The sequence below is a fragment of the Sinohyriopsis cumingii genome, unplaced genomic scaffold, assembly GCF_028554795.1.
Source record: "Sinohyriopsis cumingii isolate HCF-2022 unplaced genomic scaffold, ASM2855479v2 utg000305l, whole genome shotgun sequence".
NCBI lineage: Eukaryota > Metazoa > Mollusca > Bivalvia > Unionida > Unionidae > Sinohyriopsis > Sinohyriopsis cumingii.
In genome coordinates, this window is record NW_028315886.1 from 287,886 (window position 1) to 312,118 (window position 24,233).

General features: G+C 35.3%; 1 protein-coding gene across 2 annotated transcripts in view; it reads left to right on the plus strand.

The window, feature by feature from the left end:
- Window positions 1-24,233, plus strand: part of LOC149774366 (uncharacterized) — a 121,343-nt gene that overhangs the window by 21,755 nt on the left and 75,355 nt on the right. For both annotated transcript variants that reach the window (XM_089945364.1, XM_089945366.1), the window contains exons 3-4: window positions 4,509-5,342; window positions 8,067-8,327. In XM_089945364.1, coding sequence (XP_089801490.1) covers window positions 4,509-5,342; window positions 8,067-8,327 — 1,095 coding nt within the window. The remainder of the gene's footprint in view (window positions 1-4,508; window positions 5,343-8,066; window positions 8,328-24,233) is intronic.

Consider the following 24,233-nt stretch of genomic DNA (forward strand, 5'->3'; position numbering starts at 1 on the left):
TTAGTTTTTCTTGATAGATTGCTTACATGTAAATGAAAAAAAAGGTTTTGGTATTACAAAAATGTCCAATAATATTTTTATAAAAATGAAATGAATAGCTACAATGACTTCACCTTTTAATCAGATTATTTGTATGTTATACAAATGCCTTCTAAACTTCATTTTTCTGCTTCAAATGATTTTGACTTAATCTTTATTTCAAAGCTGTGTGCAACAATTCAAAGTTTCAACAGTTTAAAAATGGGTAAAAGATGAAAAATTACCAACAGGGCATGCAAGTCTAATCAGGTTATTTCATTTAATGTCAACCAGAAATGATTTTTACTAATGTTGCTTATAATGCTTTTCCAAACATATAAAAATGAAAAAATGTATGCAGATAATTTAAAAATAAGGTCAGTTACTGGAAGCAAATCAGGTTTTTGAACCACTCTTAATATATAAATATCCAGTTTGGTTTTGTCCGACTTAATGTTTGTTTTAAAAAGCATGCTTACAAGTTATAGCCAGATCATGAGATCTAAATTATGAGTGCAATTTATGTAATGCTTAGTACATATTATATTGAAACATATATAGTTTAATCATACAATTAATTACTGTTGATGCTTTTGTGGTAGTAGTAACTACTGTGTATTGCTAGAGATAAACACCAGAATGAGTCATTGTGAATTATGTATGTCAACAGAATGAAATGTCTTCCAAATACCCCCAATGAGAACAGTGGTTTGGGAAAAATGATGGAGTAAAACAACTTCCTTGAAAATAGCTACATTAATTAATGTTCTTTGTTTCTTCATAGCAAAGGTTTAGTAGGGCCAAATTCCATTGAGGTTCCTGTTATTAGTTAAAGTAAAAAATGCATACCCCACCAATAAAATGCCAACAACAAGCATGGTTGTCTCAGCTTATCTTTATTTTCTTAATGGTAAATATGACTGCAATTAATATATATGATAAGAATGTTATTGTGTGAAATACTTTTTATTGTTTGATTAGGTAATAAAATATTTAATAACATTAAAGTTCTCTAACAGACCATATGGTCTCCACAAGTGTTAATTGGTAACCTGATTTGTACTAATAAGACTTATGTACTACTGAGTTGATTTCAAGTTAAAATATCATTTTATTTTATGGATAAGACAAATTTATCATCAAAAAGTACATATACAGTTTTTTCCATTCCTCCATGTCAATGTATCATTATTGGAAAATGTTATCTAACTTCATCACTGCTGATAACAAGCATGTTACATATTTACTGGAATGGAAGGGTGGTGATGGTAAATGATATTATGTTAAATGGACTTCTTCAATTGGATTGGGGAAAGAGGGTAATTCATTTAATCAACTAGTCCAAAAATAATGCCAAAAAAAAAACTTGTATCAAAGTATTATGTACCTATGTTTTGATTAGAATTGGCAATGGAATTGTATTTAAAACATAGTATCTGACAGTAAGCTATTTTTAGAACAGTTTGGAGTGGAGATTGGAGAGGAGATATTCCCTAGAGGGTACTCTTCTTTGCTACAATGTGTGGAAATTCATTCACAAACAGTATATAAAACATACACACTATTAACCTCTCTTTGATGAGATGTTGTGGTTCGAAAGCCATTTTTCAGTACGAGATAGACAATATGTGTTGGCCATTATAACTAGTGCAGGACGAACTTGGGTAAACTCTGGTAAAACCCACTAACCAACCAAAAGCTACTGGCACGATTTCTCACATACCCACATTAGTCGAGTCAGAGATTCATACATAAATGGACAGAGATAAGATGGCAGTGATCGGTAATGGAGAGCTATGTAGGTAACTCAGCCACCTGGGGTCATCCCACTGGTCTCCCTTGATTAAGATTGATACAATTTGCACATGAACTTAAATAAATATGACAATACTTTAAGTGATTTCATTTGGGGAAGACTGAAAATTTCTTTGGAATAAATCTTAACGAAGTCAAAGTACAATAATGGTAAGGGTTGTAAAACGGCACGGGCACTTGATTCCGGGGGTAAACTAATGTGCTCACTCACCAATTAACTGTTAATTGGTGAGTGTACACATTAGTTTACCCCGAAATCAAATGCCTGTGTAAAAAAGCACCAATAAGCCACAGGGACTCCAGTTATTATTAGAATATAGTACGTGGTTTTAAGATATTCTCGTAGCTGTGCTCGCCCAAGTCACTAAAATATTAAAAGCATTTAATACGTGGAGAAACGTCTAAAGGGTATAAGAATCTAACCCGTCTTTTTAGTAAGCAAATTTGAAATCGTTGACAACTTTCACATGCGCTGCTGCACACTTTATGCTCTTAGTGCAACATAAGCATTCTATGCATGAATGTGCAGTTTTATAATTTATAATATAAATGATGAACAATCGAAATCAATTTTTCTATTGAGATGGTATGAACAAACCTGTGCTTGAAGTGTGCTACTAAAGACGACTACCATTTTTGAAAAAGCGTCGGCTAAACCACCAAATAGTCATGTTCTTGGTTATTAACCTTTGATTCAATATGGCCCGGAGGTTCCAATGACCGTATGTTGTGTATTAATGCGCTGTAAGACGCCCAATGTTAATGAAGTGCGAGCTACGAGGAACGCGTAGCTGGATTTTGTAGCAGACGACAGGAATCATGGAGAGTACAGAAGTTTACATGCAAACAGGACTTTTCTTTGAAGTAGTCAGGGTAGTATATACATGTAAAGCTGAACATCATTGGCAAATACTGGAGGATGATATATCCTACATATTTTTCGATTATTTTATTTTTATTTTACAAACTATTGTTTTAAATTCCACGGGTAATATTAGGGCTGCGTGTTACCGTCAGTAAAAGAAAATATATGGGCTACACCCATTTCCATTATATTAATTTTTAGAAGGAAATGAGTGTTTTCAGTAACTGTCCTCTTTTCACTGACATTAACTGGTGCCTTAAATGAATGCAGATTTTATTTCACTTTCGAAAGAAAAAGTTCACGGGTTTTACATATTTTTTTTACGGATAATTAGTTCATCATTCGCATGATATTCTATCCTTCAAGTAATTTTTCCCTGGTTCTTTGAAATAGAGTTTCAATTTACTGTCATACCTTGTGCATGATTTTATTTGATGATTTGATTTTATTTGGCAATTTTACCTAAGAACAATCAACAGCTTGAATTTTGTATATGTTAAACATCTATCATAATCTTAGCTTGTTCCAGTTTTGACAGAAAGCCTGAAAATTGAACATAATAATGGGTAGGTCTAGATCCCGTGGATAAGAACTGACCTATATGCAAACATTAGTTGTGTTTGTCTTTACATTTGTATTTCATTACCAGCTAGTAACGTTATGCCATTTGTATGTAGTTATAAGGTGGGAAATGCTTATAGCTCAGTTTACAGGAGTCAGGGCTATTTCGGTTGCATATTTAATTTTAATTTTCATGCATTCTGTATGTATATTGTGTGGATCTCAATGGTTTCCAATATGTCATGAAGTCTCTTTATAAGTAGAAATTGACCATAGTTGTAAATGCTGGTTGTACGTGTAAATTTGTTTTTTCGTGCCAAATAAATGTGTATTATGCGTATAGGGAGGGTTTCTCAATAATTTCTATGATATGACCCAGGGGATGACTTTTTTTAGGGTGGGGATAGACCCCGGGCTATCACATCATGATGTCTCGTATTGATACATGGGCCATAAATCACATATGTCAACGTCTCATGCGTTACTTGAAATTTATGTAAATTCACTGCCACCTGTTTATCCCTCCTTTACTTTGACCGATGCTATTTTTCAGGTTATTTTATAATCAAGCATATTGTCATATAATATTTACATCAGACTGAAGTAGCAGATATCTTACTCGATTACCGTTTATTTACTACTGTCTTTCTTTCTCAAATAAGCCAGGTTTGAGCATCAGATATAAATATTTGCCTGTTGCGAGTGAATAACGGATATATTTCATCTCGTGGACAAAAAACTTGTTATTTTTTAGATTCGCCGCTGGTGAAAGTACAGAGTTTTTTACACACCATATGAAAGATATCCGTTATTCACTCGTTTGAAGCAAATATTATCTATCTATTGACTGAAAGTGAGAAGAAAAAAAACACGTATTTCACTTTACTCAGTAGTGACTTATTAAAGTTATTAATTGAAAAAATCCATTAAGTGTATTCCTTGCAGATACGAACATTATGACATTATTATTAGTAGTAGTAGTAGTAGTAGTAGTTGTTGTTGTTGTTATTTTTGTTGTTGTAGTTGCAAAACAATATGAAATAGCAACTATGATAATAGCAACAATAATACAAATAATACGACTATTACGATAATGGTGGTGGTGGCTACATTTAGGATAGTAGACTACTGTTTAGATCAGAAATGAGTGAATAGATGTTTACACGTTTATTTTGCATGGTTTACTAAAAGTATATATGTCTGTATTTTGTGTATTCCGTTTCCTTACGTCTGAAATTTTTATCCACAGCCGGCCGTAAACCCGTCTACAATGGCGTTGTGGTGACAGAAGACATATTGCTGGTCATAGAGTTTCGTGAGAGGAATCTCCATCTTTACAGACTTCGTGACGGCAAACTGTCAACATCACACAAACTGGAGGACGATCCCACAGGTGTCTGTCTTTTTAACAAGACGGAAGTTGCTGTGTATCTGTCAGACAGTACGATTGTAATCATGTCATTGAAATCTATACATGACGTAAAACAGGTCAAAACATTAAAAGTAAGGACAGGATTTGATAGATGTGATTCAGTGGCAAAATTGAATTCAGACAAACTGGTTGTCAGCGGTTGGAAATTGGACGACGGCATGTTTTACTGGTGTGTTGTAAACCTTACAGATGGACGTGTAGACTCAGCTCACAAGGTCTGTCAAGGGGACATTTTTAGTAGTAGTGTTGGAGACTTTGTTAGTGTTAGTCAAGGGGGCTGGATTGCTAATGTTAGTCACTTGGCCGTAAAAGGCAACACTGTCTACATCTCGTGTTGGACTGGTGACTACACTACTGGTGGTGTGTATGCATATGATATTTCTAATCCACACACACCAAAGTTTCTGCATCAACATATTGGATTTAGACCGACCTCAATAATGGTTGATAGGAGGAATTTCATTTACGTGTGTGACGAGTACTCTAACATCATTCATCAGCTGACACACAGCGGTCAACTAGTGACCATACACACAGTGTCATCAAGGCCTTATGGAATATTCTATGATGACCAGCATGGAGTTATGTACACCACAAGCTTTGACAGTAATGCGATTACAGTGTACAGACTGGAGTATTCACATCAACCAGGTATGAATGATTTCAATTTACCTCTGAAAACAATATGTATGAATTATAAATGTTACAATTTAACTTTATTATAAGACAAACATGTTTTAAAGAGGTAAAATAAATTAAAAATGAAATAAATTAATTTTTATCGTCATGATTCCAACGTACGTCAGTCATGATCTTTAGGAATCTTTATTGATTTTAAGTATAAATAAAATATTATTCGTTCATTTAAAATTTAATACTAATATACATGTACTCAATTCCATTAAGTCCTGATTATTAAGTGATATGCACCTTGTTTGTCATCACAAAATTTTCATATAAACATTTTAAATATATACTGGTTGTGTTAATGGCGGCTGGCTAGTACAGTCGTAACTGTCATTCAAGAGTAATAAACTGTTATCCCAGAAGGTGGCGCTTTCATTGATATATCCTGGCACGCGACCTTGAATCAGGTTTAGACCGGATCAACCATTTAGTGTTATAGCGTTCAAAATTCCCACGTATTCTGATATAGTTTTCTTTTTAAATTTTTAATTTTTATATAGCATTCGTGTTTATGGAACGATTGTATACTGATCTTATAAAGATATTTATCAACTAGAAAAAAAAAATAATGTTTAATCGCAATGGAAATATATGTTTAATCAAATTCTTCAATTTTATTGTGATATGTAGAGTATAACAGGGGACCAGTCTAATGTTTGCTATACCATATTTGGCTGTTTTACAATACGTTATTCAATGCGCGCCATATTTACTAGGATATGTTTACATTTCCAAAGGATGCAATGACTTTATATGGACACTGAAAAGACAAGGCTGTAAATGTATGTACTTTTTAATTGGGCGAATACGGAGGATAATTCAGATAGAACATGTCATATGATGCATATATACGCTACATGTTCATGTCTCGGCACCAAAATTCGGCAATAGTGTTATTAAGAAGACTGGTCTGGCTCCATACCATTATGTATCATGCCCCATCACCGGTCTTCAAAAGTATTTACATGGCATAGTTATCAACAAAATGATGACTGTTTTAGCTCCTGAAACCTTAGAAACCATGTTACCTTCTGCATTTTTGTTTTAATTTGTGAAAAAAGAAACTCGTTAATGGCATGCAAAAAATAGTTACTTTTGATGTACTTAATTCACAAACATTTGAAATGTGTAATTATGAATTTTACAATAATGTTATGCATCTGTTCTTATTCAGCAACCGTTATTTTGGATTATTTAGTATGTAATTAAACAAATAAAGTATTTTATTTAAGATTTCATTTTTATGATTTAGAGAATTTTCTTACTGTGATTTGAGTTTCGTACACTATTTTGATTATGCTTGTTATAACAGCTGGTATATTGCATGTTGAATACATCAGTCCCACAGTCTTTTGTCCCATAAATCAAACTGCCAAATCTGTATTGTTACTGATGGATGTGTTGTGGACTTCATTTAGTTATCAATATAGGTGTGTGAACATGCACCTGAGATGTAATGTATATAAAAATAGCCTTTTTCCTTTAAGGACAATGATAAGAGCCCCAGTGGAACTTGGGCACTAATATCAGTAACAATCACCACATGGGCTTGTATAGTAGCATATAATTTACCCATAAATTATACATGCACTATATACAGTACTACTATAATAGTAGTATAGTACATGTATGATTTATAGGTAAAGTTTAAGCAACGATACGAGTTCCTATGGTACCTAAACATAAATCATTTGATAAACATTTGATATAAATGTAACGGTTTATCAGTTGGGAATACAGAGCTCAGAAGTAGCTGGAGAGTATCCATATCTTTTGACTTTATTTAACAGTTGAATTCTCAAAAATGTAGTTTTTTTTTTCTATCCCATGATACAACTAGGCCAATTTCAGTAATGCAATCTTCTTAACTCTGTGCTTAAGAAAGAAATGTAAAGTTTCTAATTAGTGTGAATGGATAAAATATTTTATGAGTTGCTTTAGCTCAGTGTTACAGCTCAAGTTTTTTTTGTACCGATCTAAATGACATTGATATGAGGCCATATTCTAGTGACATTTTGATTAGCCAATCAGATTAGTGCTTTCACTTATATTAAAGTGAAAAACTTCACTTGGAATGGTAAACATTTTCCTTAACATAAAATACAGTGTTTGATTGCTATTAACTAATGAAAATGAAACTAAATGTCTGGCAGACCAGGAACCTTTGTTGGTGCCTCTCAGGTTACTAATAGCATATAAATGGACCTGGAATACCAAAGTTGGCAGAAACAGGAACCTTTAGGTTGGGCTATGCAGTTTTGTAACTTGTTATGGATTTAAGTTTTCAAGAAAAAACTGATCATTGCTGTTGAAAACCAGATACTAGGTATATGTAGGAATTATTAAAATAAATTTAAATTCTCTTTATTGTTTGGTGTATGAGTGTGATGGGTATAATTTGTTTTTGACAAGATAAGATATGCCTTGCTTTAGATGTGTCCTTTCAAACAACTGCTAGCTCTGCTTTGCCATTTTTATTTCCCGAACTTCAGAGATAACACGGAAATAAAAAGAACATAACTTTGTTTTTAAAACAGTTTATATAATCTAATTTTTCATTGTAATTTTAGAAGCTGGTACTGCCTACTCAGGTAAAAATCAATTCTCCTATTTTAAAATAACTTAAGTTTGTGAATTTTGGACTGCAATGTTGGAACTATTTATGTAACTTAACAATCATTTGCACAGGTATTCCAGTAGAAATTTTAAACATGGATGACAGATCCATCCAACTTTTTGAAGAGGCTCTAAAAGATGGAAGGGAGGCAGTATACAGCATACGAATTATGGTTGTCGGACACATTGGTGTAGGCAAGACCACCCTGGTCAAGCGACTTCTTGGGGAGGAAGTAAACATTTCTGACAGATGTAGTACAGAGGGCATAGATGTCTATGTCAACTGCTGTGATGTTTCTTTATCGACCTGGGAATGGACAAGACGAACACAAGGTATATGCATATACACAATCATAAAACATCCTGTTATGTATTTATACCTAGGCTGTGAAGTGAATTTATCATGTTATACTGTTGTCTGTCCATTCTAGTGTCAAAGTTTGGTGTTGTGTGATTTTACTTCATGCTAACTCATGTATAGGAGGAAGCTGTTTGTGCACAAGTTACATATTTGCTTTTAATTACAATTGGCTTACAGTATAACACTGCATTGTTTCATACTTTTAAGGATTATACTTGTTAGAAAATCTTAAGAGTGTATGACTGTGCTTATATTAGCAGCGTCAGAGTAGATGCCTTTCACAAAAGCTACAAGCCATGTTTGATTATGCTTGATGCCTTTCTGATTCAATTTATTTATTTATAAATATACCAGCTGGCTGCTCAGCCATGATTATTATCTAGATGTGTAAAAAAAAGCTTGCTTAAGTACTCTGAAACTATCTCTATAAGTATCAAAATGGATTAGGCATGGTATATTTCCAAGTTTTATTTTTGTGCCTTGTAATTCAATCGGAAAGGACTTAAGATGAGAAAAAGAGCATAAATTATAAAATCAAGCTTGAAAATGAAAATATTGTTAAATAACTCAGTTTAATATTAAATAAGTAAATGCTGGGGCACAAATCACATGGTTCATACCAGTCCTTACAAATTGGAAGTATGCTTACTTTTTATTAAATCATAGTAAGACCAGAAGAAGTGCTTACTTTGGAAAAAAGGACAACTCATCAAAAAGTCCATAGTTTTTATTTCTCTAATTTTTTCATCATTAATATCAGCTTTATCATGACAGTTACTCTGATATATTTGTGTATCTCATGATGAACAAAGAACTCATTGGAAGCGGAAATATGTCAGTATACCAAACAGTGTACCTCGAAAGAATCCGTAGACCCTTTCAGGATAGAGGTAATAAATTGACCAAGTTTTGATGATGTTTGGATCTTACATTCAAGACATGTTTCATTACAAATTTCTTACCCTGGACTGTATTTTCATAAAATGGCTTGTTTACAGAAATTACGTGGGAGGTGAATCTGTCCATTGCTTTTTGGAGTATATTGTTCATAACGTAAACTTGCTACAAGGAGATGGTGAAGTCAGTATTGCTTCATGACCAGATTGACTCTCTCCACATAAACGTCTATTTGTTATACAGAAATGGAATGCTGATTTTCTTGAGGGTTAGTTGGTATCCATTGACCCTTTATTTTTCTAGGGCCTGTGTGGGTAACCTATTTTTCAATGTAGCCACAGGTATGGTAAATGAGAAGTGAAAATTAGCCACACCATGCAAGAACTGAGCCAACCTTTCTTGTCCAATTTGCCACTTGGCAACAGGGTTGCCCACAATGGCTCAAAGGGTCAGTTGTAAGTTTTGAGGAGAAGTCATTTCTACATACAGGCCCAAGTACTATGAAAGTAATTAACATTAATTAGTCATTATAATTTTTTAATGATTTAAATTTATTTACGATATTTAACTAAATTGTAATGTATCACTTTATCATTGAAAATGATATAGTCTTGAAAACGGTGAATATGTAATAAATACATATAAATATCAGAAGGTTTATAACTATTGCAAATAAAACAACTTTGACCCCAAAATTGATACGCTGAGTGAAAGCCCTCAACAATATTTGGACAGTGTTAGAGATGTAGAACTAATGTTTATTTTTTTATTGTACAAAAAACATTTTAAAAATTGTTTCAGTCAGTAAATGTTGGAAAAGTCCACTTATTCTGTGGAAACTGTTTGATTTTCAGTGGCCCTGACATTAGCTTTTGAGCCCAGAAATGATTACTTTCCAATCAGAAGTATTAGCCATCCACACAGTGTTGGTACTGTATATTGTAGAGAACTTGAGTTACTAGCAGAAACCAGCTTTCTTCCATCATATGACAGAAACCAACTTTCTTCCGTCATATGACAGAAACCAGCTTTCTTCTGTCATATGACAGAAACCAACTTTCTTCCATCATATGACAGAAACCAACTTTCTTCTGTCATATTACAGAAACCAACTTTCTTCTGTCATATGACCGTGACTTTTTATAACCATAAATCAATATAATTCTGATATTCACCTTTGACTGCATTGTATGTTTGTAACACAGTTATCTGATGTTGTTTGTATTTTATCTTTTAGTGTGCTTTTTCCTTTGATGTGCATAAATGTATATGCTGCTTTCATCCTGTATGCACCTTTTGGCTTTTAATCACCCTCTGCTGCATGCTAACCTGCTTTGTAACATAGCTGTATGGTGAGTGGTATCTGTACTAACACCATATAAGCCATTAACCAGGCAACTTTATCTACAGAAAGACCTGGGGGTTCGGGTTAGAAGAATTGCACTGAATGGTTTTTGTGCGAACATCAGTATTTTTGTATTATGATTGTTAGCTTGCTTAAACACCAAGAAACATATTTCTTCCTGAATAGATTTTATTAAACACAATTTAGATATTAAATCTGTAGTCCAATCTAGACTCTCCCTCCCCATCTAAGGTTTGGAGCTACCACAACTTTTGAAGTATTCTTATACACCATTGACACTAGATTCCTCATCTTGGGAATGTGATGAATGAAGGGCATTCATTCGAACGTGAAAGTATCCCTCATCCAATATATTGCAAGTAATGCTGGTATGAGGGATCCATCATTTTCTTTGCCAGCAAAGCTGTTGGAGTAAAATTAGCATACTTCAAAGCGATCCACATTTTACTTAGTTATCTATCAGTGTCTGACACCTCTTAAAGTACTCATCATTTTCTTCATCTTATAAATAGTACAAAGGCATAGGGTTCTTATTTAGTAAGTTTTTTCATAGCAATGACAAAGGTTTTCAAACTATCACAACAAATATGAATATACAGTATTTGTCTTTCTCAAGTTGTATAAGTTCTGATTCCACTCTTTTCAAATACCTCATATGGGATTTAAATATCAAGTCATTTGAGATTTTTTCGTGATTCACTGCTTGACCCATCTGAACCAAATAACTAATTACCAAGCTCGGTTATATTAATATTACATTAGAATATGACCACAGGGATGAGTATGCTTCCTTTCTAATGACTAACAGAAAACTGGAACACTGGATTTCATTAAAACCACAATATAAATTACTCATGTATTAATATAGACATCAATACAAATACAGAGCATAACCATAAAGGTCTTGTCTTTATGCGATGGCCTGATGTTATCATATTTTATGTACTGGTATTTCTTTGTCATACGGAGCTGGCCTGAACATATAGGTGTACTAGGCAGTTGCCTGGAGATCCAGGTATAAGTGGTGCTAAATTAGGTGGAAGTGATTTTTATAGGTTGGTTGCCAAAAATCCTCGAGCCATCCCTGAGGTCACAGTTAATATTAGCACCATATTATTAATCATTTATGTTAAAAAATTAACACCTTTACATGGGTTGGGTCAGGACTATGTCATAGGTTGGGTCAGGACTATGTCAAAGGCCCTAATTCTGCCTGGCCTTAACATTGACAATGTTTGCACGTGTGTATTGTTGTTGGCAAGGGGTGTGTGAGTATGTGTTTGTGATTTGGGTTTTTAACATAGCTGTAACAATTTTCTAGTCATATTGCTACAATATCGGCAGTGTGGCAGTTCATAGTGCTGTCTAGCACTGGGGCATCATTGCTGCAGACATGTAGCATGTCCCACCCAGTCACATTATCCTGACACCAGACCAGCTATCTTAACACTAACCTCTTAATGCTGAATGCCAAGAGATGCAGCTGCTATTACCAATTTTTAATTAGTCTTTGGTATGACTCGGGGGTGGGTGTTTTTTTTTTTAACCCAAGAACGTCTGCATCTGAGGCAGATGCTCTGACCGCCATTGGAGCGGTCAGGAGGGTAGTGTCAAGTTCTGCCAGTGGTCACACTGCTTAGACCATGTAACTCAGTTCTTACAGAAACTGAAATAACAATCTTTAGTTTGCTCCAAGTTTTACAAGAATTAGAATTTATGTACCATATATCCTCACATATAAGCCGGATAATTTAGGAATCCATAAAGGGTTGAAAGAAGGAGGGATCGGTTTATCCACAGGCCAATATCTAATCTTGACAGTTTTTAGATCTTTTTGTTGACTACTATAATGGCTGTAAATCTTGGTACAAGATACAAGTTTTTCCATTTCCTTAGACATAGGCATGTAAAAAAGTAACTTTCGAAGACCTGACAACTATTAAACTGTTATAAAGTACTATGATTGATTTTGTTATTATTTTGCCAGTGCATATTTTCTGATTTCTCCAACATGAAGTTAAATAAAGGTAAATACAAATTTCATAATTCGCGGGCCGGTTGAGTTTACCAGGGAGACCATGCTGAACTATAATGCACAGTACTTACACAGTGCAAAGCGTGCATAGCATCGCTTAAATCCTTACTTATTCCCAAACATATTAGGTGCAGATTTTGCTTTATTCATTGTTTCAACCAAATTGCATTCTTCCAGATAACATTTCAGGTAGTCCTTAATAGCTGTTTCATTTATGTTGAATCACATGCTCATGAGTTACTCATTTTTAATGATCTAAGCGAGCCTACAAATTGAGGTAATATTTTTAAAAAGATATGCACGTTTAATTGTTCAAGGCATATAACTAACATAATTTACATGTTCACAAAGAGTTGTAATAATAAAGGCTAAACTTCTCATATAGATCATATAAGATCAACATAAATCAATTTTAGTTTTGTGTTTTAGCTGAACATAACTTTCCACACAGTGGAAAGCTTGATGTTTCGGCATCTCCTATGTTGATAGTCAACAAATTTGTCTTTCGTTTTGTGACAGCAGTATAGACCATTTAATCATTACAAACCCTGAAACTGGCTTGTGATAAGAAAAAAGTTTGACAGGTAACTATACCATTAGATTGATGTGTAATTGCCTTTTATTCCATAATATTAGCACGATTACCATATTTATTATAAAACAGGGTGTAAGGCTTATCTATGAATTTGTCAAAAGCCAAGTATAGGGACTGAATACAAAAAATAGAGATTGGGAACTAAAACCTCAAGGTTTTCTTTTGGGGTGGGGGTATTTTTAAAGCCTTGATTTCACGAAATATTTATCGATCATCATAGTCCAATATGCATGAAATTCGCAAAAAGACTCACTGTTTCTCCCTATGACATGACCTATTTTCCCCCAGGACGTGCCCTCTTTTTATATTCTGGTCATCTGTGGTCAAACTGCACAATAGCTAAAGATTAGTCTTAAACAAGCAAGAAAGCCAGTGCGACTGATTAAAAGTTAATGGCGCTATAGCATAAGGAGTTAAGCATTCGTTGTGATAATTCTTGGGATTTAAATTAATTGTGGACGATTTTATTGTTGTTTTATTTTTCTGTTCTTGTTTACTTTTTTATTTTTGTATTATTGTAGAGGTAAAAAAATCATTAATTTACATGAATAATGTTTAAACTTAACATTCTTTTTAGTGAAGAAGCAAATTCTTTATAGCAAAGTAATTATTTCATCACAACAATAATTCACAGGTTTAGACGAAATGAAAATTGAAGACATAATGTAATGACCATGAGTTCTCTGCAAAAAATCAGAAGATTTTATGAAATCGGGAGGTAGACGTGGAGTGACCCCAAAAATCGGGAGTTTTTCCCCCTTCCGTCATGAAAATTGATAGGTATGGTGTAAGGTCACTTACATCAAAGCAATCTACAACTTAGCTTTTACAGGGTTAGGTATTTACAATTTCAAAGAAAAGTAGAAATGTAATTACTGGTGCACTGATATAAAATAGCCGATGCAATAATGCATGAACAATAATCGAGTCAAACGGGAGAGGTAGTGTTACAGCAACTCGTGATGGCTAAACTTTTGTCATCGTTCTATCAAATTATACACATATCTAATGTTGGTAGAAACGATAAGAAAACAAAGCTAAATAAATTACTTTTCAAATAAGTTTATTCCATTTCCTTTTAATAATCATGCATGCCAACCTCAAGATAAGTATACATATAATTTTTTCAAAATATAAGTTTGCCTAAATAAATGCATTTAGAACTTATCTTGTGCATCATAAGATGACTCAGAGTTGTAGGTCGGCTTATACGTGGGTCATCCACGTTTCAGTCTTTATACCTGTTCAGTTTTGGGGTCAGCTTATATGTGAACGGGCTTAGACCAGAGTATATATATTGATTTTGAAGAAAGAAAAACATAAACTTCCCTAAATAAATAGTGTCTATTTACATGGTGACTATGTACTCAATTTTTCTAACTACTATGTGCATGAGTGCTGTGTACCCACTGTAGAAATGACTATCCTTATGGCAACCAAAAAATATATTATGAGTTTGAAATACTATGAAACTTCATTAAATCATAAAATGAATACGGACTCATTACATATGAAATGAAGAGTATCGTTTGATACATATTCCTGGGGAAAGGAATCAGAGCCACATCCACCAGGTGTTTATGCACTCAAGGAGTGCTGTTAATTGAGCTGTCAGATAGCGAAACAAAATGTTTCATGCTACCTGAGTGATAGGCTGTCATGAGTGGGAGTAGACCCAGCACACTCTCATTCTGTTCTTTTTTTTGGGGGGGGGTAAGTTAGTGACTATCATCTTTGTGTGTGTAGTAAGTAAGGGAGAGATTGGTAGGAGTAGGGGGTGAGAAAGAATTTTTTAAAAAATGTATTGTTGAGTGGGGTATATTTGTTCAATGATTTAGAAAGACGGACACCTTTGTTGAGTGTTCAGGTCCCATGAGATGTATCAAAGGCGCCCCTCTTTTAGTTTAAGCTTTATATGGTTCGTAATGGATTAGGGGCGGGTATTTTTATTGAGCTATTATTTTATTTTCATTTTTTGTTTATAAAAAAAAAACTTCTAAGTAGTTAAGGGGTGCAGTATGTCTGCCCCCAGGTTGTGGATCCAAGATCGCTCACTGGCGACAATCATGTCCTAGCGACATGCATGCCCTCGCCCCTCACCTTAGGAGGGCACGCTGCTCCCCCTGCAAGTCCTTCCATGTTTTTTTGTTTTTAAGTGGAGTTGGCTGCTGTTAACATTAGGTTCTATTTATGCTTGGCTTACTCCCTGGCAGGGTTGGTTGAGGTGGATTATATGTTTTCTTTTAGCCCAGTTGTGTCTGGGAAGTTATGGATGTTTCGAAATGTTATATTTATGTTTGGGTTATTATTACCTAGAAAATCTGGGTAGATGTGAGGGGATCGATTCTTTTTCTCAGTTTTTTGGAATATTATATAGCTCTTGCCAGCTGGTATTTGGTGCAATTATTGAATACATGTTGCAGGTCTTCAGTGGTCTTGCAATGGTAGCAGTTAATGTTGGCAGGTTTGTATACCAAAACTTCCTGCTAGTTTAGTTTTGCCTTTCATGATACGGTTAATGATCTTTTGGTCCAAGCTGTTTACTTTAAGTGGCTTGATGGACCTGTTAACTTCTTTTAAGGCGGAGTGTAGTTTTCTACCTTTGGAGGTGGAATTCCAATGATTCTGCCATTTTTTGGTAAATATAGGATTTGTAAAGCTTTAGGCTTCTGTAATACTATATTTAAATGTGGCAGGATTTGGGTCTTCTAGTTTGCTTTTGGCGACCTTATCAGCTAGCTGATTACCAGGGATCCCTATAAACGATGGTATTCACATGAATTCAACAAACTGATTCCCTGTGCACAATTCTTTAAGCATATAGTAAGTCCTAGCAAAGAACCGTGCTCTTCATGTAGTGTTGTGGGATTCAATTGATTTTATTACACTATGGGAGTCACTGATAATTAGTGCTTTTTGAATGTTATCATCTTTAATCAATTTTACTGATTAAATAATTGCCCATAATTCTGTAGTGAAAGTAGATCAGTGGCCTGGTAGTCTGGTTCTCATTTGGATGTTGTATTCTGGAATAACTACTGCAGCTGCCAATTTTAACCAGGGTAGGGTCAAACTTGGAGACCTAGCGACATGCGTGCCCTTGTCCTTACGAGGGCACGCTGCTCCCCCCTGCAATGCTTTCCTTTTTTTTTAAGTAGAGTTGGATACTGTTAACATTAGGTTTTATTTATGATCGGCTTACTCCCTGGCAGGGTTGATTGGAGTAGATTATATTTTCTCTTTTAGCCCAGTTGTGTCTAGGAAGTTTAGGATGTTTCGGAATGTTATATTTATGTTTGGGTTATTATTACCTAGAATTTCTGGGTAGATGTAAGGGGATCCAATTTATTTTTGAGCTTTTCGGAATTTCGCTCCTGCCAGCTGGTATTTGGTGCAATTATTGAATACATGTTGCAGGTCTTCAATGGTCTTGCAATGGTAGCAGTTAATGTTAGCAGGTTTGGGTCCTAGGTTTTTACCAAAACTTCCTGCTTTTTTAGTTTTGCCTGTCACGATAAGGTTAATGATATTTTGGTCCAAGCTGTTTACTTTAGGTGATTTGATGGACCACTTAACGTATTTTATGGTCAAGTATAGTTTTCTACCTTTGGGGTTGAAATTCCAGTGATTCTGCCATTTTTGGTAAATATCGGTTTTGTAAAGCTTTAGGCTTATGTGATACTATATTTAAGTGTAGCAGGATTTGAGTCTCCTAGTTTGCTTTTGGCGACTATCAGCTAGCTCATTACCAGGGGTCCCTATAAACGATGATATCCACAAGAATTCAACTAACTGATTCTCTGTGGACAATTCTTTAAGCATATAGTACGTCCTAGCAAGGAACCACTCTCCTGATGTAGTGTTGTGGAATTTAATTGATTTTATTACACTATGGGAGTCGCTGATAATTAATGCTTTTTGGATGTTGTTGTCTTTAATCCATTTTACTGATTCAATAATTGCCCGTAATTTTGTAGTGAAAGTAGAGCAGTGGTCTGGTAGCCTGGTTCCCATTTGGATGTTGTATTCTGGGATAACTACTGCAGCTGCCATTCTGGGTGGTTCAGTTGTTTTGGAACCATCAGTGTATAAATTAACGAAACCAGGGTAGGTGTCAAATATGTCCATTGCAGTGATGGTTTTTAGTCTATAGTCTTGTTCCCACAATTGGTGGTTTTGGTGTTAATCCTTGTCTTAGAGTTTATCCAAGGGGCTTGGTTCAGTGTATTGTCCAGTTGGTCTAGTATTGGCAGTTTTTCCCAGAGTTCTAAAATTTGCTTACCACCTGGTACGTTTTGAAATAGTTTACAACTAAAAGTTGTGTTACATTTGCGAATGGCAATAATTGTAAGATGTGAGTCAGCGTGATTAGCAAGCTGAATTGAGTATCTGAGGACCATTTCTTGTCTTCTCAACTTTATTGGCAGTTCTCCAATGTGGTTGAGGATAGTGTGCCAGTGCAGACAATGCTTTTTTTTGGATAGCATCCAGTTTGTTCAGGAGTGGTTGTTTTGCTGAGTTATAAATTTGACATTCATAATCTAGTTTCGGTCTTATAAGTGCTCTGTAGATGTCAGAATTGTTTCTTAGTTGGATCCCCATGTGGTCCCTTAAGATTGCTTAGGAGATTTTTGCTTTTACTGCAATTTTGGATTAATTGTTCGATCTGATGTTTCCAGGTTAGTTGGTTATCAAAGTACATGCCTAGGAACTTTACAAACATAACATATTTGATAACTTGGATTTGTATATAAAGGCTAGGGTAGGCTAGTTTGTTATTATGTTATGGGGTGAAAATAACTGCAAGTGTTTTCATGAGAGATCTTGAAACCCCATTTATCCGCCCATCCCCCTATGTTATCTTAGCTTTGCTGGATTTCCATAATAACTTGGTTGTTAGCGGGGTTTCCTTCCCTCCAGATGCCGCTGTCATCAGCGAATTGTGAGATGTTAACCTTTTTGGTTGCTAGATTAAGGTCCATGACATTGATCATAATATTAAATAGCGTAGGGCTGAGTATGCTCCCTTGCTTGGTGCCATCTTCAAGGTGGTATTCTTTTGAGGTAGTGTTCCCTACTCTGGTAATTATTCTATGACCTGTTAGGAAATTTTCAATCCAGTTAAACATGCATCCAATAATTCCAAAGTGGTTGAGTTTTGCAATCAATCCTTTTGTCCAGACAAGGTCAAAAGCTTTTTCTAGGTCAAGGAAGATGGCCATAAGGTTACAGTCTCATTTTCTTTTGGAGCTGAATGCTAGTTTAATATCTGCTTCTAGTCTTAATAGCTGGTCTGTGGTGGAACGCTTGTTACGAAAGCCACATTGGTTTTCTGATAGCAGGTTGTTCATTTCGAGATGGTGCTTTAATCTATTGGCTTAGATAATTTCCATTAGGTTACAGCTGTTATTAGTGAGGAAGATGGGACAATATGAGTTTTTATTATTAGGGTCTTTGCCGGGTTTAGAGATTTGTATGAAATGGCATATTTCCAGCTATTGGGCAATTATCTGCTATTTCAAATTAGGTTAAGTAGATTTAGAATGGTTGCTGTTATATTGTTGGGGAGATTTTTATGTAATATGATATATCCAATTTGATCTTTTCCAGGTGATATCACTTTCTTTGACCCTAATGCAATATCCTATTCATACAAGGTAATTTCATTAAAAAGGTCTGAGACCTTGGTTCCTAGGTCTAGGTGATTAAAGGTATTTTCTGTTTTTTCCTGGTGTTCTTGGAAGTTTCTGGAGTGGTTTGTACTACTGCTCATGTCAGAGAACTGACTAGCAAGCATGTTAGCCATTTCTTTCTTTTTAGGTGTTAGGTTAGTTGTTTTCCACCGGATAGTTTTTATCGTGTCCCATACTTGTATAGGGTTTGTTTTTAAGTTTAATTTGGAGCAAAATAAATTTGCCAAGTTTTCTCTTTAGCCAGTTTTATGGTTTGTTTTACTTTTTTGTCCTTATCTTTGTATTGGATGAGATCAAGGTAGTTTCATGTGTGCTTCTACTTGTTGAGGGGACCGCTCTGGTCGCCTAGTGGTTAGAACGTCCATCTTGGAAGCGGGAGATCGTGGGTTCGAACCCCGGCCTAGTCATACCAAAGACTTATAAAAATGGTACTAACAGCTGCCTCTCTAGGTGCTCAGCATTAAGAGGTTAGTGTTAGGACTGGTTGGCCTAATGTCAGGATAATGTGACTGGGTGGGACATCATGCTGCATGTCTGCGGCATGTTGCCCCAGTGCTAGACATCACTATAAACTGCAACACTGCAAACATCATAGTGAGATTTTTATCCTGATGTGTTTTTTTGCATTGGTCATTCCACCAGGGTACTGATTGTCTGGTTAAGGTATTTGCTGTTTTAGGTATACTTAATATGGTTGCATTGTGTATGGTGTTAATTACATTATCATGGAATATAGTTATATCTGTACTTTCTAATTATTTGGTATTAATAACGGCAGGATGTTTCTAAAGTTATCTCAGTCAGCTTTATCATATCTCCATTTGGGTGAGACTTCAAAGGGGTTGTGTTGAACTGACATCTGGAGGGAGATGATAATAGGGAAGTGGTCACTTCTTAATGTATTTTCTTGATCAACCCACCAATTAGTAATTTGGATTAGTTTGGGTGTGCATATGGTTAGATCAATTGCTGAGAAGGAGCCATCCTTAAGATTGAGTGTTGTTTTTGATCCATCATTGAGGATGATTATGTTGGATCCAGCAATCCATGCTTCAATCAACTTGCCTCTATCCCTCCTACTTTCTCCCCATAGTTCATTGTGCGCATCGAAGTCGCCACAGATGATTAAGTTGTCTGTTAAATTTGTGGAGATTTGACGGTAATTATTTAGGTTAATTGAGATTTCATTGCCTTCTTGGTCATATATGTTTACTATTTGAATATCAATGGATCCAATGTTGACTAGGACAGTTTTCATGGTGGAGGAAGAACCCAGGAAAACCCCGGAAAGAACCACCGACCCAGGAGAAGCTACTGGCAAGCTTTCTCACATATCCGCATTAGCCGAATCCGAGACTCGAACCCACGCAGACAGAGGTGAGATGGCAGTGATCCGTAACGAAGAGCGCTTTAGACCACTCGGCCACTCGGGGCCTCCCATTTCAAAGGTCTTGCTGGTATCAATTGGCAATGGAATTGTTCAAGTTTCTGAGTAGGGTAGGATATCAATGAGAAAAATTGCAAGTCCACCTCCCTTTTTCCCATTAGTGAGACTTTTAAGTATGCCTGGGGAGTACCCTGGGATCTTAGGTAGCTATTTTGGATTATCTGGTAAGTGGATTTTTTTAAGGCAGATTATATCTGGTTTATTGATTGTATTGATTTTATGTATTGTTTTTCTTGAACGTTTTAGTTAATCCGCAATAATTTTATTGCCGAATTGTTAGCTTTTTTTTATTGTGCTATCAATTGTATTTATTGGTAGTTGTAGTTTTAATGGTAGACTGGGGAGTGATTGAGTGTGTTACTTGAAAGTGTTTTGTTACAATTTAATTTTGGTGTACAACTATGGTGTCTAATGTTGGGGGTTTATAGCTGTTAGGTTTGATTATCTCTTTAAATAGTTCTAGCTGCATTGACCATGTAATTGTTTTTTGGAATACCTTTGCAGGGTTGGTGGTGTTTTCAGTTTGATCTGAGTTGGTGTGATTTTCATTTTTAGTTCCTGTGTTAACTCTGGTTGCATGTTTGATTTGAATATAGTTTTGGGATTATTGTTTGGGGGGTGGGGGCTTTTATTTGTCTTGGTTGGATTTGGGTTACTAGGTGTTTTGCCTGAATCTGATTTGTCGGGTATTGGATTGGTGTTTTTAATAAGTTTTTGGGCTGCTAAATATAGGACAATTGTTTGGTGTTTATGAGTTCTATGATTTGCTTTTCCTTGATGGCATAAGGGCATTCAGATACTCTAGGGTGGTGTGGTTCCAAGCAATTAGGGCATTTAATAATTCATATGTTGCATCTTCCTCTATGTTGCCCCCCCCCCCCAACTCCACCACAACGATCAGATCTTGGTTTGTAGCAATATTTGAGGGCAAACTGTCCCCACTGTTACAATTGGTGCAGAACCTGGATTTGTTAGTTAAAGGTTACAGTTTGTGGCATACCCCATAGGGGCCTAGCTTAACCAGGGTTGAGAGTGGGTCTGTTGATTCAGTTACTGCTTTTGATGCTGGCTGCCCTTTTTGATTCCTGATTCTATAGGCTTTTTCTACTTTAGTTCCATTCTCGTTAAATTTTTTGAGGAATGTTTGTCCTTCTTATAGCCTTTAAGTGTTAGTACTGCTTTGAAATTTGTTGTCTGAGATGGTTTGTTGGACTTATTATTAGTGTTAGGTTCAGTTGGTGGTTTTGTTTGGCTGGAGTTTTGGCTTACAATTTTGGTTTTTTTTTGTTGTATTTTTTAATGTCTACTTTAATTTTGATGTGGCCTATGCCTTCTAGTTGTAGGAATTTTTCCACCTGGCTGAGTGTGCTGCATTGGATAATCAGTTTTTGGTCTTATCAGTCTGAATTGCCCATGGTGACTCTAGACAGGGTTCCTAAGATAATGTTGGAGCTTAGATTAATTAGTTGTCTGTCCCTGCTATATATGTATGAGGTGTGTTCAAGTGAGTGGAATTAGGGTTTTGCTTCTTGATTATTGTGTTGGGAGTTATTTGCGCTTGTGCTTTGGTTCCCATCTTGGATTGGGGTGGTTGGAGTTTTAGATTTCATGGGAAGCTTTCCATTTTCTGTGTAGGTGATGTTGTTTTTTTTTAATTGGGACTGTCTTTGTTGGAGAGGCAGTCTGATTTGGTAGATTTTTCCTTATTGAGTTGGATATTAGCTCTACTCCCTGATGTGATCCCTGAGGGGCCAGGAATTTAACTGTTATGAATTATTTCTTTTTGTATTTTGTTGGGGACATCCTTTTTGTTAGTATTAGTTGGTTTTGTTGTGTTGAGTGTGGAGAGGAGCAGTAATTTGTTGATTTGTGTTGGTTGGATATGTCTCATTTTGATTGGCTGCCGAGTTGTTTGCTCTATCTTGACTTGGTTGCTGTTGAGGTGGAGTAATGGTAGCTTTTGGTTCTTTGGAGTCCAGTTGGTAGTTTCGAGTGTGGTATTTCAAGCAATTTGTATGCTGGTAGTGGAGTTGTATTGGTGTTTATATTTTGGTCTAATTGAGGTGGGGGGCTTGTGGTCATGTTTTCCATATAGAGTATGGTATCATCTAATTCCCTGTATTTGTACGCCTTCTTACAAAAACCAGCCACTCAGTCTTTTTATATCGCTTGACACAGTCGCACAATTTCTTGAGAATGAGCGCAACAACTCGGGATTTCGAATTATAGCGCTATTTCAAGTTGGAGCCCAACATAGGATCTGTGTGAATAGCCTAGGCTGAATAAATATTTTCTGGTGCTTAAAAAAAATTCAGACAAAAAATTTGTGTTCAGAATATTAGAAAAACATCCAAGCTTTGTTCGGAAATATGATACATAATAATAATAATAAACATAAGATAAACACGTTACAATCTAATATGAAGCCTCGGAGATTAATCACGACAAGCAGCCAACCATTTCACACTATTCTCTCAATGAAAGGCCCGAAATCTATCTTCATTTCCCAAGTGCACATTTAGAATATTTCCACAAAGATTTTACATCGAAATACTATGTTTACTGAAATTGCTAAAAATGACAGCTCGGAGCAGGTATTAAGTCGCGAACGTTACCGAAGAAGACCGCATGACAAGGAAGTGATCATGTGGTCGGAGCTAGAGAGTAAACTAAGAGAAATTCACAAATTAAACGCAATGCTATAGCAAAACTGCGAGAAAGGATAATTTAACCATCGTCGTTGGGTATCGTGTGGATTGAAATGGTTAAGTAGAATTGATACTTGGTCAAATCAAACATGTTAAAGGCAACGGACACTTTACCCCCTATTTTCGATAACCGTCGAAATTTGTAGACTGTGTCAGCTGAAGGTAAAATTTGAAATAAATAACATCATAAAAAAGGAGAATCTTAATTTTGAATGCTATGATAAATTTCTTATGAATGGTTTCGTTAAATAAGATTGAGACTAGGTTTGACCATTTCTAATGTGTGTGTGTGTGTTTATACACGCAGGCACTCTTGCTTGGTTTATATACAGGCATAGTCACACTGTGGTGAACTATGTACATATGTGAAGGAAGGCTCACATCACTCAGTTAGATACTTTATGGTCCAATATTAAAAAGCATTTTACACTACCATGGTGATCTGTAATGGTCATAATTTTTAACCAAGGCCAACAAGAATTTGATATGGTCCGCAACGTTTTCCTCCTGACTCTCTGAATGATTACATGAAGATTATATGCTAAATATACCCCATAATTATGCATAAAACATTTATTATTTCTGTAAAGCAGTATTATTTTATACACACAGGAAGTCTGAGTAAAGCAAACTTATTTTATTTCAGATCAAAGAATTTTTAATTTTGACAGAGGTATTTTTATTTATGTTAAACACTGAAGTATTGTTGACAATGGCTGCAGTCAGGGAATAAATAATAACATTATTTTCTGCTTAGACTTTAATGATGCTGCTTCCTGTTTTTTGCAAGTAAGTTTATGAAAAAAGATACTATTTACATAGGGACAACGGTGAGCTGCAATAAGAGCTTAATGACTCAATTTGTGTTGTGATACCATAAAGCTCAGGAAAAACAAGGGAGAAATCATCAAAATTATTTTATTGATAAGGTGGAGAAATAATTTTTTTTAAACTGTTACATATTAATAAAGAAATCCTTGATTTAAAATAAAATGAAATGATTAATATTTGGTTTTGACTTCAATTTTATTACTGTTGCCTGCAAGACTTCACCATGGCTAATCCAAAATAAATTTTACCTGACAAGTGAATTTTTTCAGAGTCTGTTTTACAACTGCTCACAGAGTATTTGCAGTT